The sequence below is a fragment of the Alosa pseudoharengus genome, unplaced genomic scaffold (assembly GCF_046254945.1).
Source record: "Alosa pseudoharengus isolate Yale_2024_CS ecotype anadromous, Long Island Sound unplaced genomic scaffold, YU_APseudo_1.1 YU_APseudo_1.1_scf_23, whole genome shotgun sequence".
NCBI classification, from domain to species: domain Eukaryota; kingdom Metazoa; phylum Chordata; class Actinopteri; order Clupeiformes; family Clupeidae; genus Alosa; species Alosa pseudoharengus.
Window position 1 is genome coordinate 20,767,919 of NW_027468685.1, and position 15,807 is coordinate 20,783,725.

The 15,807-nt window shown below is 47.3% G+C and overlaps 1 protein-coding gene across 1 annotated transcript; it reads right to left on the reverse strand.

Annotated features, from left to right (window-relative positions):
* Nucleotides 1–11,434: 11,434 nt before the first annotated feature.
* tcf19l (transcription factor 19 (SC1), like) lies at nt 11,435–15,055 on the reverse strand. Its single transcript, XM_076301981.1, has 4 exons — nt 14,966–15,055; nt 13,492–14,123; nt 12,326–13,319; nt 11,435–11,933 (listed from the first exon to the last, which is right to left on the reverse strand). Exons 2-4 carry the CDS (start codon nt 13,766–13,768, stop codon nt 11,594–11,596), a joined length of 1,611 nt encoding a protein of 536 aa, XP_076158096.1. The 5' UTR covers nt 13,769–14,123; nt 14,966–15,055; the 3' UTR covers nt 11,435–11,593.
* Nucleotides 15,056–15,807: the final 752 nt, after the last annotated feature.

Here is a 15,807-nt window from a genome sequence, read left to right on the forward strand (position 1 = left end):
TTGAGGCTCTGCGTGTTTGAAATGTGATTAGAAGCAACAGGCGAAGATTTGTTGCCCTCTTGCAAACGCAGGAGAGGCCTATACGGGTTCGGGATAATCCGTCAATTCACAAACATCTGCAGAGGCGACTCCATTTCAGTAATGACCCTACTCCTGTTGCTAAGGTAATATGATGGATAGGCGATCACAGCAGACGGCCGAGGAGAGCCGAACTCAATCTAGCCAGCGGTACAGAGGCCAGGTGCCTCATGGCTAAGGGCAAGTTTAAAGGACATTATCAGGACAAATAGCATGTCCTCCATGGCTGGGTTAAAGAAATCTGCTTGATTTCTTCTCTCCGTCTCTCTCTCTCTCTCTCTTTCTCCCTCTCTGTCTTATTTCCTTTAGTCTTTTCTTGCCTCTTTTGTCCCCAAATGCTGAATGGAGGCTGGCTGGCTGTTTTCACATCATTTTGAATGAGGGCACAAATATATTCAGATACAGTGCACCACTCACAGTTGCCCGCCTCAGCATGTTTTGCGGTGTTGAGCGGCATGACAAGAGGGTTAGAAAATTCCCCTCCTCAAAAAAATCTAGTGCCACAAAGGCAGAGAGAAAGAAAAAGGCAAGGCCCTTTAAAACTTCCTCCTCGCCCAGCACCTCATTAAAACAGGAGCGAGTGGAGTGGTATACGGGGTCATAAGCTGAGCTGCTCTTACCTCACCACTGGAGCCCTCGACTTTTGTTGACTCCATCTCCACTGCATGTATGGAGGCCAGTATTACCTGCCACTTACATCAGCCATACATGATCGGGCTGTGGTCATCAGCAGAAGCTGTGGGCCTGTGTCAGATATGCCACAAATACATCCTCTGCCTAACATCACCCTATTAAAAAGAACAACAACAAATGTCAGCCTGACAAAGACAAAGTAAGATGTGCTCTGCGGGTGGGCCATGGAACAATCCGAGCTGCCTAAAAGTGTCCTGGCACTGGGACATATGTAAACGTTTTATTACGGATACCCAATAAATCAGCTTGGGTCACAGTTCATGGCTGTGGCGCATGAAATCACACACACACACTCCCACACAGACACACATATAATCCTTCAGCCCACCTCTGCTTTCGCACTCCCTGGATAATCATTATGGTAATGGGCTATATGTTATGGTAATGGGCAATCTGAGCGCTGCACGGTGGCAAAACCTCAACCTAAACCCTGGCACAGATGCATTCCACCTATTGAAATGGGCAACGACGAGAATAACAGTCCGCCTTCACATCCAACCCTCCTTCCCTCCCTCCTCCCCTCCCTCCATCCCTCCCCATCCATTTCTATTGAAGCATCCTCTCCTTGCTCTCCATCTCTCCCTGCTCTCTCTCTCTCTCTCTCTCTCTCTCTCTCTCTCTCTCTCTCTTCCCCCTCGGCTCTCCCCCTGTTCGGGCCCATTTGAGAGATTGCCCCAGTGGTCGGAGCTTGGCTGGAAGGCCCCTGATTGATTAAACGGGCTGTCGCTTAATGTGATCATGGATCAGCCGCGCGGCGACACCTCCCCGGGCATAACTCTCGGCTGGCGTCAGCCCGGCTTCTCTCTTTGAAGTGTTGATCTCAAAATTTGCAGCCCTCCCTGTAACAGCAGCGGTGCCACACACACACACACACACACACACACACACACACACTTACATGCAAAGATATTGGCTGTGAACTGTGCGTACATACACTCTCATAAATACCGACACAAATTCAGAGCCTCCCACACACATACACACACACACACACACACACACACACACACACACACACAAAGACATGTGCAACACTACTTGTACACACTCTCATAAAGTCTGTCTTAAATACAACAGAAATAAATACACACACACACACCACAAAATAAACACACAAAGAAACGCTTACACAAACACAACATACACACATAGATGCATAATCATTCGAATTGCAAAAAAAGACAATGAATATCCCAGGCACACAAACACCCACAGATAGACACATTCACACACAAACACACACACAAGCGCATGTACGCACACACACAGAAACACACCTTCCTCCCTTTTTTTTTTTTTTTAACCATCTCCCCAACCTCTGTGGCTCTCCCTTTCTTGCGGCTGGTACATCATTAGGAGTTGAGCCCCATGCATCTGCAGGCCCCATTAGCGGCGGCCAGCCTAAGTGTTGCTTTGGTAATGACACTCGCAGGGAGCGGCAGATAACGTTGCTCTCTTTAATTAAAGACATTAAAGGGGCTGCAGAGAGACACCAAGCCTGTGGGAGAAAACGTTCTCACACCTCCCAAAATACCCCCCTCTCTCTCTCTCTCTCTCACTCTGTCTCTTTCTTTCTCTCCTTTCCCTTCCTCTTCTTCTGTCTTCCTCCTTTGCCTTCGTCCCCTGCCCTCCGTCACCGTCACCGTCGCTCTCTCTCTCTCTCTCTCTCTTGGCTTCTCTCTCTCCATTCTTATCTATCCCCTCAGCGCTATGTTGATGTCTCTGTTCTCCTGCGTTCTCGTATTTCTCCCAAATTCACTTCATCACGGGCACTCTCTCTGTCCCCCCACCCCACTCCCATCTCTTGATGTCCGTCATGCCTGTCCTCTCCGCGCCTCATATTTCACATTCTGTTCATCCCGCGCTCCACTCGTCTCCTCTGCTCTCCTCTGTCTGTCTACATCCTCTCCCACCACCCCTCTGAGGCCTATCATTAGTTGGCTGTCGTCCTCCATGTTTACCACATGTCCAAGTGTCTCGGCTCATTAACATCCCTCATGCCAAGAGCTGAAAAGAAACTGTGTGAGTTACAGTCTCTGGCGATGAGGGTATGGTTGTGTGTCTGTGTGTCTGTGTGTGTGTGTGTGTGTGTGTGTGTGTGTTTGTGTGTGTGTGTGTGTGTGTGTATGGGAGAGTTGTGTATCTCTGTAAATTGTGATCGCACGCATACATACACTGTTTCTGTGTGTGTGTGCGTGCGATCACAATTTACAGAGATACACAACACTGTTTGTCTGTGTGTGTTTGTGTTCAAGTGAAGGGAGCAATAAATGTGGGAGCAAGATGGCGGAGGAGGCAGAGAGGAAGCGCCAACCCACCTGTCCTCTTATGTATGCTTCAGAAAGGTGTCAAATCCACGTCCATGTGCTACTTCTGAAGGTAACTGTGAGCGTGAGTGTGTGTGTGTGTGTGTGTGTATGTGTGTGTGTGTGTGTGTCATGCAAGCTCCTGTATGGCATGTGAGCTTTTTGAGGCATCCATGCGGAGAGGTTCAGGCAGAAGGCGTAGCGCATCTGCTCTCCCCACGTCTCCCCACGTTCTGCCTATTTTCCTGTTTTAATTGTGCATCTGTTCAGTGTTTGTGTGTTTGGCATTGGCCACATTCTCCATATCCCCCCCCACCCCACCCCACCCCAAAAAAGAGAGAAAATCTCAGTTCTCTGGGAAACACAATGGCAGGCTTGCTCTCACACTCACTCTCTCTCTCTCTGTTTCTCTCCCTCTACCTCTCTCTGAGTCTCTCACTCCCTCCACATCTCTTTCACACCCCTCTCTCGCTCCCTCTCTCTTCCTTTCTCTGGGCTTCTGATCAGCTCACATCCTCTCAGCTCTCCTCCATAAATAGAAAAACGGACTCACGCCCCATGGGAGGTGGAGGGGGGGGGGGGGGGTGGAGGTGTGTGTGTGTGTGTGTGTGTGTGTGTGTGTGTGTGTGTGTGTGTGTTTGGGGGGGTGCACAAACAACATTTGGAGAGGGATTACGAGAGCAGGGCTTGAACGGACTGAAGAGCCCAGGTTCATTTTTTGTCTGCGAACGAGCTACCTTTTTCCTGCCATTCTTTCCCCTTTCCTGTCTTTCTCTCCCCTGTTCCTCTCTCTCCCTCTCCCCTAGCCTCTTCCTCACACACAGAGACACAAACACACACACAGAGAGACACACACAGGCACACACATGCACTCCCTCACAAATGCACGCACAATTTCTCCTTGCCATCCAACAGCGTAATTGCCCAGGACCTTTGGGTCGGTATTGTTTTACCCTTCGACATGTGTGAAATGTCTCGGCCCTGTGGAGTTAACAGATCACACACTGAGGCACAGAGTAATATTATGCTTGCCATGCCAAGTTGCGAACCCAACAACCAACAACTACAACGAGGACACAAAAAGCGGGGGGGGGTTCGACGTCTCTCCAGCCAACTATTTTAGGGACACCTCCAGTCGCGACAGCTTGGCTTCCTGTTGGGGAGGGAGAGGGGTAATCTAAGTATGACTGATAATAGCTATGCTGTGATAATCCCCAGCTGTAAAGCGCTAAGCCCACCATGAAACAAATGAAATGGGATCAGGCGGGCCGTGTTGCGATACAGCAGTGCCATGGTGGACAGAGCCATTGTCTAACCTGATCAGCTTAGTGTCAGAATGGGATCCTCACCCAACGTGCAGTAAATCCACTGTGTGTGTTTTGGGGTAAGCGGCGCACTGTGACGTGTTTACAGAGCACACGTGTGCATATTTATGAACGTGTAAGTATGTATGATGAACAGCTGAGTGTGTGTGTGTGTGTGTGTGTGTGTGTGTGTGTGTGTGTGTGTGTGTGTGTGTGTGTGTGTGTACAGGTGTTGAAATGTAAGCGACCCTAATAAGATCACTGCAGCAGAATGGAAACCACATGTGCGAGCTTCCTGTTAGCAGAGTTAGCTAGCCCGAAACGAAAGACATCTCTGGCAATGGAAGAAGACAGGACTATGTAAAACAGAAACATCGCAAGCTGCTCGGCAGGACCACTCAAAGGAGAGGGAATAACCAAACACATCTTTATTTAATTTTGTGGCTACACACAGATGGAGTGTATTTTTCATTATGTTCCGGCAGCAAAGGCTTCATCTGATCTAAAACCTGTTAATGAGAAATGGTCCTCTCACATAGCCACAATCATTAATCACATGCCATACAGTGGGCGGTCAAATTAATTAACAAGGCATTAACTCTGAACAACAGTAACACAGCAATGCACTGTAATAATTGTCATTATGTATACATGAACTTAATTATATACGCTTGCATGGTCTATCATTTATCATTATGGGCACATTAGTGTACAGGAAACCGCATAGAATGTGAACCTCATTTCGAAGTTGCTGAAGTTCGAAAGTCTTGCAGGCAGAAATGTTTGTTAATGTATGTTAATGTGTACAGTATCTCCGCATTCATCAGAACAGAACATATTCAAATGGTATACCAATATAAATATTTAAACTGTTTTACAGTACATTAAGCAATACATTAAGCATTAAGCAACGTTGCTCAGGTGTGTGTAGGTTTGTGAGGTCAAGACTAGTGTGTTTCTACCTTGCGAGTCTTATTTACTCTCTGGAGCATCTGAGGCCAACCGTCTCTTTCTGCCTCAAAATATTAGCCTGGCCACTAGCCCTGGCGGAGCGCGCAGCCGTCATCGATGAGTCTAATGCCTGATGAGGTGTCGGCCAACTGTCTGGTCCAATTACAGCCACACTTACTCACATGGTGCCAGAACTCCCGGGCTTAGCCACGGCTCTTTCCATAAAAAAGCACACAGGTCCTGGGCAGACATCAGTAAACTTACCACTGTGAGCTTGCGTTGGATTAATTGTGATGGGGAGAATTTGACGAGGGTACGTAAAAACAAAATCCATTTTTCTTGGTGATATGAGATTTGCTATAGGCGATGAGTACTGTTGAGTCTTAACTGAATCTGGGCCAGCAGAGGTGCTGTTTAGAGTGAGCGATAGCACTCCCCTTTACAGTGGCCCTAATCACTGAGAGAGAGCAAGGTAATTGGAAGGGTAATGAATATTGAATGAATGGTCCAAAGCGTACAGATGTCAGCTCTTCCTCGGAGTAGAAGGAGGAGGTCATTTCGGCAGATCGTTGCCGCGCCACTGAGAGGACAGGGAGTCTATTTTAACAGCACGTAAATCAGGCCATGTGGTTTTGCCGTGTGTCCATCCATTTACAGGAAAAGGGCGAGAGCAGCCCTAGATGTAATAGTCTCTCATTTTTATTACAGCTTTTGGGGGAGGAAACTTCAGGCAAGGTGAGAGTGATCTGACATAAAGCTGACAAGGTCATTTTTTGTAAGACATCGACACAGCCATTGTGCTCATCGCCTAAGCGTAATAACGGACAGGATGAACACGAGGGTTTGTGTCATTCTGGTTTCAGAAGAGCATCTGCCCTATCTATTTCACACAACATTGAAATTCTCAAATGGTCCAGAGAAATGGATTCTGAGTTACCGGGCGAGGCACTGAGTGCATTTCCTGTCTCACAACCACACTTACAACTTTGAGGGCTCGACGACATCCGAGCAGAGGTGTGGGTAAGATAACATGTCATGTCTGGGAGTCAACACAGACTCCTCTAGTACTCTACATGGGAGCTAAATTAAGCTGGGAAGACTGCCAGTGGAGTCCTCCGGAGGGGCGCTGGTCCATTTCCTCAGAATAATAGATGCTGGGATTTCCTTTTCTGTGGCTAATATGCCTCAGGGGGAAGAGAGTGCAGCCATCATTTGCGACCTGAGATTGGTTCGGGCACGTCCCCTTGTCTCAGGTTCAACTTCATTAGAGCAGAGCTCGAGATAGGTTAGTTCAAACCAGGCTCACAGACAACGCATCCAACCCGAGCAGAGATACTAGTTACAGAATTAAAGAATGGAGCCATGAAGGCTGCCAAGACAACACATCCAACCCCCAAAGAGATGCTACTAGTTACATAGTAAAAGAATGGTGCAATGAAGGCAGCCAAGGGTGAAGAATTCCATTAGCTTTGGCTTATAGGTTTGGGTGGGTCACGCACCTCAACCTCCAGATTTCCATCTGTCTGGGACATCAAAGAAAGAGATGGACATAAGGAGTAGGGGTGTGCGGAGAGACCACATAGAAACCGACAAGATGGGCAAATAGAATCAGGGCAGGAGAGTGACATGTGCCACCTCTTGAAATTCAGGAGTCGAGAAATAACAATTATGACTTTGTCTTGGCATGGCGTCGGAGGGGCCAGGCGGTTCCACTAACTTCAGCCGTGAGCAGAGCCAAACTAATTTGAGGTCACTTATTAGTCCGCTCTGCCGGCGCAAGAAGTGCGCTGCACCCTACCAGTTCCACCAACTGTAAATGTGAGAATGTCAGATGTCACTTCAGCATCTTCGTCCTGATTTGTGAGTCAGTCTGATTCATGCCTGCTGGCCCATCAATCTGCACTTGGCTTCGGTCCATTGCGTGTCTTTATGGCAGACCTACTTCTACAAGACGGAGAGCAGAGTGGAAAATGAGCGCAGCCATTAAGGCAAAATGGCAGATTTGTCATCAGTGGCGGAACCAGTCCTACTGGTTTGTCATGACAGGCCCTGCACGCACCAATACCACACGTCACATGAAAGGCATTCACAAGGCTTGTCGTTAAAGGGCAACTCGACCGTTTCCTCTTTTGACGTGTTTATATTCCGCTCGTGAGTGCAAAGTAGACTTTGAATTGTGGATTTGGGTGCTTCCAGGGAACAAACGGAATACATTTCTTATCCCACAAAGCTGTTGCATATTTCATTTGCACAGCCTCTCAGACAGCCCCATTGTTTGCGTTCATTTTCCAGCCGTGCTCAACTGAAGCGAGGCGAGTTGAAGGCAGGAGTGCTCAAGTTTCATGACGGTCCCTGGGGTTTTGAAATCGCAGCTCCACTTTTCGTGCACAGTTGGTCATGTTTAAACTACTGGTCAAAACAAATGTCTGGCAGTTTTCCCGTTAACTGATGATAAATGCCCAGTGGTGTCATCCTGTAACACAGATCCGCCATTGTGCAGAGAGATTACCTGCACACAAATGGAAGCACTCTAGTAATTTTGTTCCCCCCTGACTCACACTGGCAACTCACCAACTGGAGGTAATATTCAGGTCAGGAGGAAATGGTTTGATTTTACAAAATCCCCCCTGCGGACTGAATGAGAGGGAGGGAGTGGGGGTAGACGTGAAAGAGACAGATCAAAATAAGGTGAACAGATCGAGAGGCAGATCAGGAACTCCATAGACTAAGTGGTGCATGGAAAAAGAAAGATGATTAAAGCATAGGTGAGTCAGAGATAGAGAGTAAGAAGGATGGAGGGAGGCGAGAGGGGGAGATAAAGAGATGGTGAGAAAGGGTGCCGTGGGGCTGGCCTTGAGGAGAGGAGGCAGAAGACATTGTGTGATCCCATTAGCAGCAGTAAGAACGTCAATCACATCAGTCACTGTACACACTCTGCTTCTCTGAGAACCCGTCAGCCTGATCCCAGATCAGCTCTCCTCTCTCTCTGATCTGAATGGGCTGCCCTGCGGATGCACTGAGCTTAACAATGCGTTTGCTTCTGGGTTGGTTTCGCCCCATTTGTCTGACACAATCTGTGTGGTTGGTTTATGTGTGGGCAAAACACCCCCAAGGTGCCCACTGAGATGAAACTTTGCACTATTTATGATGTCTCATTATAAGTTACATAAACAGCAACACTGTTATAGTTATTATTATTACCAAGTTTATGTGTGCGTTTGTGCCACGTTGTCTCTGGGAACTCACATGAATGGCAACCAGAGCCGTAGCCTAGGCCTACAGTATATTGCAACGGACCAGCAGTGCCCCCTGTTGGACACAAATAGAAACACATACAATACAGCGACCATGTTGTTGAGACCCTCACCTGCCCGTGCCACTTCCTCCATTTTCTGAATCTACTCTACTCCCTCGGCTCTTGAAATTACCTCCTTAGGCTGAAAGTACCAAACCCTTTTTCTTTTCTTTCTCACCTTTTCCGTCCCCCAGGACCCTTCACTCATCGCCACTGGAGCGAGTGTCTCAGGAGTTGCTATGGAAACACGGACAGAACAGCACCAGTCAAAACCTTCCCGACTGTCCATCCCACGTTGCCAACCCTCACCACGAGGTATTATATATAACGCTCACCACAGCAGACGATAATGTGCACTCGGTCACCCCGTAAAAAAAACTTGCCCGTGCTCACGCTGACCTAATATTCACAAACGTGGCTTTTAGGCTAAGGACATTCCTTTGGATTCTAATCAGGCGAAGCTTTATTACAGCTGTCATTCACGTCCTAACTGACCTGTCAGGAGCCCTTAAGAGGGTTTGATAGAATGATAAGGCACCAAGAGGTCAGCTGGGTGAATTTTTGAAGGACATATTGAATTTTTAAAAATGTCTCACATGACTAGCATATCCAACTGTTGTGTATGTGTTAAAACTCTACTGCTTTATTCTCTTAATATTCACCTCTTGTCAGGCATTTGTTAGATTAAACTATTTGCATGACAGTAACCATAATGGATCAGAGAGAGGCTTATAATTTGACAGAACTGGGGGAAACATGCATAATATGAAAATAACCAGACAATTCATGAATACTGAGCAGGCGCATAGCTTCTAAAGACATACATTTGCAACACAATCACCTCTCTTTTAAATATTTTATTCAGGCCGATTTCCCTCGCACCTCATAGCCCAACACTGTGAAAGGCATGCAGATTACAATGGTTCTGATCCATTTTCGTAAAGTGAAGACAGTGTGAAAACAAACACATTCATAGATATAAACCGGCTTAAATCGATTAGATATAGCAGTCAACATATTCCTACACGTGAGGTTAGCGCCTGTAAAAGTTGAAGCTTATGTTAATAAGACGTATGGAAAGAAAAATACAATATATAATATTTTTGTTTTCCACAAGAAGCTTAATTTCTGACAGCAGATGTGACCCTTAATTAATACCTGCTCCTTATGCGTTTTTATGCATTAATATATCCCATAATATTACAATCACAGTACTGGACTGATCTGTAAGAAATGTCACAAAATCTGGTATACAGTTTAGCAAGGACAGCAAAACACAACGCATTCTTCTGCCAAAACAACATCTTGTAGCTTTTAGATTAATTATTACATCTGGTTAGAAAATGGCCTCATAATTTGCACAACCGCAAGGCTTGCTTTAAACGCCAGCGTCAAAGGGCTACTCCCACCCCCCCTTTGAACCATACACGACAGTGTTAAATGGGCCACCCAAAAGTACTACTCGAACACATGCACACACACACCCACACACATACAAATTGCCAGACAGACATGCCAGAGGAAGATGACAAAAATGTGCTTCCCAAGCCTCAGTCTTACTGCCTGCCTAAGCGGCCTGGTCCCTACGACTGCATTGAGGGTATAGTAAACACGAGTCACTCTCAAAGTTCTCTGTTTGAAAACTTGAGCACAGCTCCTGGCACTCTTTAGGTAAATGCCCACTGAAATTTACGACGCAATGATGGTCATTTCCCAACGTGAGGAGAATCATAAAGTGTTCCATATCAAAGTCTGTGATGTGAGGCTCGAGATGAAGATGAAGTCCTTTAAAGCATCCCAACGCCACTTTCTGCTGGGCAAGTGATTGATGAGAGTAATTTCCCCGACACACGCCTGCCACACGCCATTAAAGTTCAGCCTTAAAGACCATTTCAGACCATTTCCCAGAAGAAGCCCACGATGGCCTCTTTTTTTTACAAAGGGGGAGAGGGAATGAGTCTTCAAATGCAGGAATACGATCCACAAAAGCCTTTTTAAAAAGTCACTTTAATGCATCAGCCCTTCTCCTCCTGCCACCGTAATGATCAGTGCGCTTCTAATGCAGCCGCGCCTGTGCCGGAGTTTTCATCAGCGTTGCCAGGAGCTGGTCCCCATGAGTGGCTCTCTCTCTCTCTCTCTCTCGCTCTGGCAGGAAGGAAGCTGCCACGGAACGCTTTTAAGTCAACACTAAATTGGCTGACGGAATTCATTACAGCTTTATCTGAACCAATTACAGGACTGTGCCCAGGTCAGACAGAATAGCTGATGAGTAGGGTGAGTGACTCTGATGGCTTGTGAGTGTGTGTGTGTACATTCCTGATGGACAGAGACCCAATGTGTGCATGGCCATGGTGACAGGTGAGGTTACACAATTAAGACATTTCTGGATTTCAAAAAAGTAGGTGTGTGTGTGTGTGTTTGTGTTATGCGTTAATATATCATTTAACATTAGGGGATGAATGGTTTCACTGATGATAAAGTGGCTCTGTGGTGTGGGTTTGTGGCACTAATGAAATTGGTGCTCAAGTCTGATAGTCTAAAGCGAAAGGGGGCGTCATACTGTGTGCATGTTAATGTGTATCCACAGTACAGAGTAGGCTGTGAGCACATAGCAGACAGCGTACAGGTCAATGCCATGTTAAAGCCACAGGGTACTTTTAAATGTGTGCACAAATGGACAGTGGCAGTGGGTAGCTGGTCGCAGTAGCCTCTGCATTTATCAGTGGGGTCGGTCTTTGCTGTATGGAAGCAGGAACACCTTTGTCTGCGTTTGCGTGCGTGTGTGTGTGTGTGGGGGGGGGGGGGGGGGTGGCAGTGGGTAGCTGGTCGCAGTAGCCTCTGCATTTATCAGTTGGGTCGGTCTTTGCTGTATGGAAGCAGGAACACCTTTGTCTGCGTTTGCGTGCGCGTTTGCGTGCGTGTGTGTGTGTGTGTGTGGGGGGGTGGAGAGGTGGAGGGATGAGGCCTTAGCGGCAGCCGCAGTGAAAGTCAGCGTTGGGGTCGAGCAGGAGCGAGGGGCGGGCGCAGCGCAGGCAGTCCACGTGGTACCAGCCGTCGCAGTCGTCGCACTGGATCCACTGCACCGTGTCCTGCTGGGGGAGCCGGCAGCGCAGGCCGGCCGCGCACGCCTCCGTGCCGCCCCCTTGGGCCCGCTCCTCTTCCTCGTCTTCGTCGTCGTCGTCATCCGACGAGGAGGAGGAGGATGAAGAGGAGGAGGAAGAGGAGGACGAAGAGGAGGAGGAGGTAGGGGAGGGGAGAGATGGACGCAGAGGAAGAGGGTGCTTCCTGGGTCGGCCGCGCCGCTTCCTGAAGGAGGGAGGAGGGTAAACTCGTCATTTTGTACATACATTTCCAGTGCATTTTTTTTCTAATCAATAGAATAGAACCTACACACATCAAAATGAAAGGTAAACACTTAAGCAGCTCTTTAGATGTACACCACAAATTCCACACTGGCACTGAGTGCCTGAGCCAAAGGGAGGATCCATGGTGTAAAAGGGACCTCTCTACAAAGCAATCGTGCACACTTTGGCATTTTCAAAAATAAACATGACAGAGCCTGTTCTACCGCAACTAAAATACATGCCCTTATCTGAGGAATAGTTTAATTAGGTGTCATTCATTTGTAAATAGCCCAGGGGCTGACAATCCCAGTTTTAAGGGTAAACAGGAAATTAGTCCATCGAGAGGTGTCTCACCCTGTAGTGACATGGAAGCGGGAGAACTGGTTCCTCTCCCTGCCTCCTCTGGCCAGCCTCAGGGAGGGCGAGGCCAGGTTGTAGTTCTCTCCTCCCACCACCAGGGGGGAGTACATAGGCGAGGGTGCAGACCTCCTCCGTCCCCGCGTTGCCGGGGACAGGCCCTTCGGTTCCCGCTGGCGGAACACAGGGGTGACCCGGCCCCCGTTGCTGCGGTTACAGGCGGTGTCGGCGCTTGTACGTCGCATGTGCACGTTGGCGATGATGTGCTGGCCCATTCTGACTTCACCGTGATGGTGATTATGATTGTTATAGTGAGAGTTCTTGTCATAGGTGATGTTGATGTGGGGCCGAGTAGGAGCTCTTGGCTCAGGCTTGGCCAGTGGCGGATGGAAGACCTCAGACTCGGACTTGTAGAGGCGGCGCCTCTTCCGGCCACGCAGCCTGGCCTCGCCGACCGACATTACGTTCCCCTGCTCGTCCGTGCTGTCATCCTCCAGGAGCACCGTGTGGGCGGACTTGCGGCGGCTCTTGGCCGACGTGCTGCACGAGGTGGCGGGTGGCGCGGCCGGAGGCGGAGGCGTAGAGGGGGGCATGAGGAAGGTGGGCGTGGGGCTACCGACGCGACTGGACGCCGGCGAGGACGTGCCGTCGGCCCGGCGGAAGGTCCAGCAACTGCCGTTGATCTTACTCAGGCTGCCGATGGAGTTGAGGATAACGGTGGCGCGCTTGATGGACAGGCGGCTGATGTCCAGCTGCGGCTCCACCTTGCGCTCCTGACTGGTCCTGATGCGGTTCTGGAGGTCCGAGGAGAAGGAGCCCGCCTTCGGGAGGGTGATGGCGTCAAAATCGAGCGGGCGCACACAGACTTTCTGGAACAGGAAATAGAACTCTGGGCTCCCTTGTTCCGACTGCCCACCAAAAGCAAGGGTGTCACCATCTGAAAGCTCCCACTGAACACCAGGCTGCAAACGTGCATCATTGACCCAGGTGCCTAGAAAAGAAATATTATGTTAAACAAATATTGAATGTGAGTCTGTTTAAGAGAATAGGGTGTTGTAATGCAATGTTTGACCAAAGGACCCAAACATCCTCGGAATGCCATTAGCTCAAGAGAGTAAACCCAACATGACTGTAATTGAATGTGACGATAAATCAGGGCTTACCATAGCTGCTTCGATCCTTGACCCGCACTGTCCAGCCCTCCTCTGCATTTAGAGTGGTCTCCTTCTCTGCGTGCAGCTCTGCATGAATGCGAGACACATTGGCGGCATCCAGGGTCACATCGCACAGCTCCGCCGCCCTGCCTAGCCTGAATACTGAATGAGTGAGTGCAGGCCGAAACGTGTACAGGTCCCGAGATGAGTCCGGTAGAGCGCCGCCGTTGGACGAGGAAGAGCCGATTCTCAGCAGCTGAAAGCAGGGCTGCACTTCTGACAGCATCGCGGCTCCCAACAACCCCTCCCGCACCCGATCGAGTTCGCCAGAATAAAGCCCTGAGCTGTGCTCAACTAAATATATTATTGGTTTTCATTTAAATACGAGACATTTTTTATATTAAGGCGAGAAATTGTACTGGTGACAACTTTAAAATAGCGTTTAAAATGGGGACACAACGTCACCCGTGTACATGTCTACACAAGCAAATAACTAACAGTTACAGTGACAGTTTGACGAAAATGGAAATGCAGTTACTATGGCCTGTGTAACGCTCGTGTCTTCTACACAGGTTAGGGTTTGTCTGTTGGTCAAAATTAAAATGACAAAGTTTGCGTCTTGTCAAGTGACGTGCCTGCACCTAAGAGAAACAGAAGAGAGGAATAAAATCTCGTTAAGGGTGACTTGACCTGATAAACTATGAAGGATTGACTGAAGGATGAGATTTACTCTGCAAGCTCGGACGTCTATAATTCAGCTTCGTTAGCACGACGCAATATCATGAAACCTACTTTAAAAGTTAACATGGAAGGTGAGTGACATAGTTAAATTAACTATGATTAATAGATTTCAGTTGACTAGATAGTTACTTAACAAACAGTAACACTGTAAAGACAGGTCGTCGTTGTAGTGGCAATAAGATCACACTAGAATAGCATGCATAAAGAACTAGGATGTAGCTTATATACATAAATCGAGGTTCATTCAATAGCAACCTGTTTCCTTGCATATAATATGTTGACGTTTGTTGTGCGTTAACGTTAGGTAGCTAACGTTAACTTTAGCATGGAAAAACACCAGATCACTTCACGTAAATTAATAATCGTTAATGTCACTAAGCAAGATAACCTTGAGAATCGTCAAATGCATTGAGATGTTCGGGTGACGACATTTGCAATTGAAAACGATTGCCATGCTTATGTCGTGAAAGTTATTTGCATGCCAACAGCATATACGAAAAGTACAATAGGAAGTAACGTTAGCTTAGTTATCCGCACGAACAGTAGGACCGCATTGGAAGAATCGGTGCTTAGCTTAGCTTAGCCTAGCCAACTAACATTGACGCCAGCTAGTAGGCTACTATTTGGTAAAGCTTGCGGTCGGCATAAAAGGCGTCTTACATAATCACACAAAATATCAATCAAACTACAGGGTTTTTTTACATTTAATTTAAGCATATATGATTAAGAACTCCCAACATACCTTTTTACTGAGAAAATGGAATTGCAAACTGGGATATTTATACTTTATTTAATCGCTGTTGTCCCCCTTTTTCGCGTCCTTTTCCCAGGAAGTCCTTTGAAATTTGGCGCGCCAGAAAGGCTTCCTTGCGCGAGATTCACGCCACTTCCGTCTCTGTTGTCATAGAATATTTGACGTTCCGCGAAAACTGACGTTTAAAAATGTCTGAAAGAAAAGTGAAGTCTTGTTGTAAAGTGAAGTCTTGTTTCTTGAAGTCTTGTTGTAAACAATGCAAATAACATCTTTGTTGTATTTTATTCTATAGCGTAAATCAGATAAGCTACTGCTGACCTAAAGTGCATGTTTATTTTGCATATGACTGGTCAGTATCTTCATGTCGTTTTCCTTGATGGTTGTGGTTATGGTAGCCTATTTGGCAGACGCTTTGTCCAAAATAACTAGGCCAGTAGCCAGGACACTAGGCCTACATCGTTTAAAACAATGGTTTCAAATAATATTATGAAAAGTCTGCATTAAGTAGCCTATACTAGCCTAGTAATAATAAAAATAATAAATGTCAACAATGAAAATTAGTTTTCATATTAACAAAAACCATAAGCATAGGCCTAGTCTGAAGTATAGGCCTAAGCCAGTGGTTCTCAAAGTGTGGGGGTGAACAGGACGACATTTGGGGGTTGTTTTTTTATCTTTAAAAAAATCGTTGTTATCTTTATTAATGCCTTTCTTTTTTGACAAGATAATATATTTAAAACAAAATAGCCAGACACAAACATAGGAGTCATAAACAGACCTAGCCTACAAATTAATTAAAATAGCATCTTATCCAGCGGACCAAGACAGGA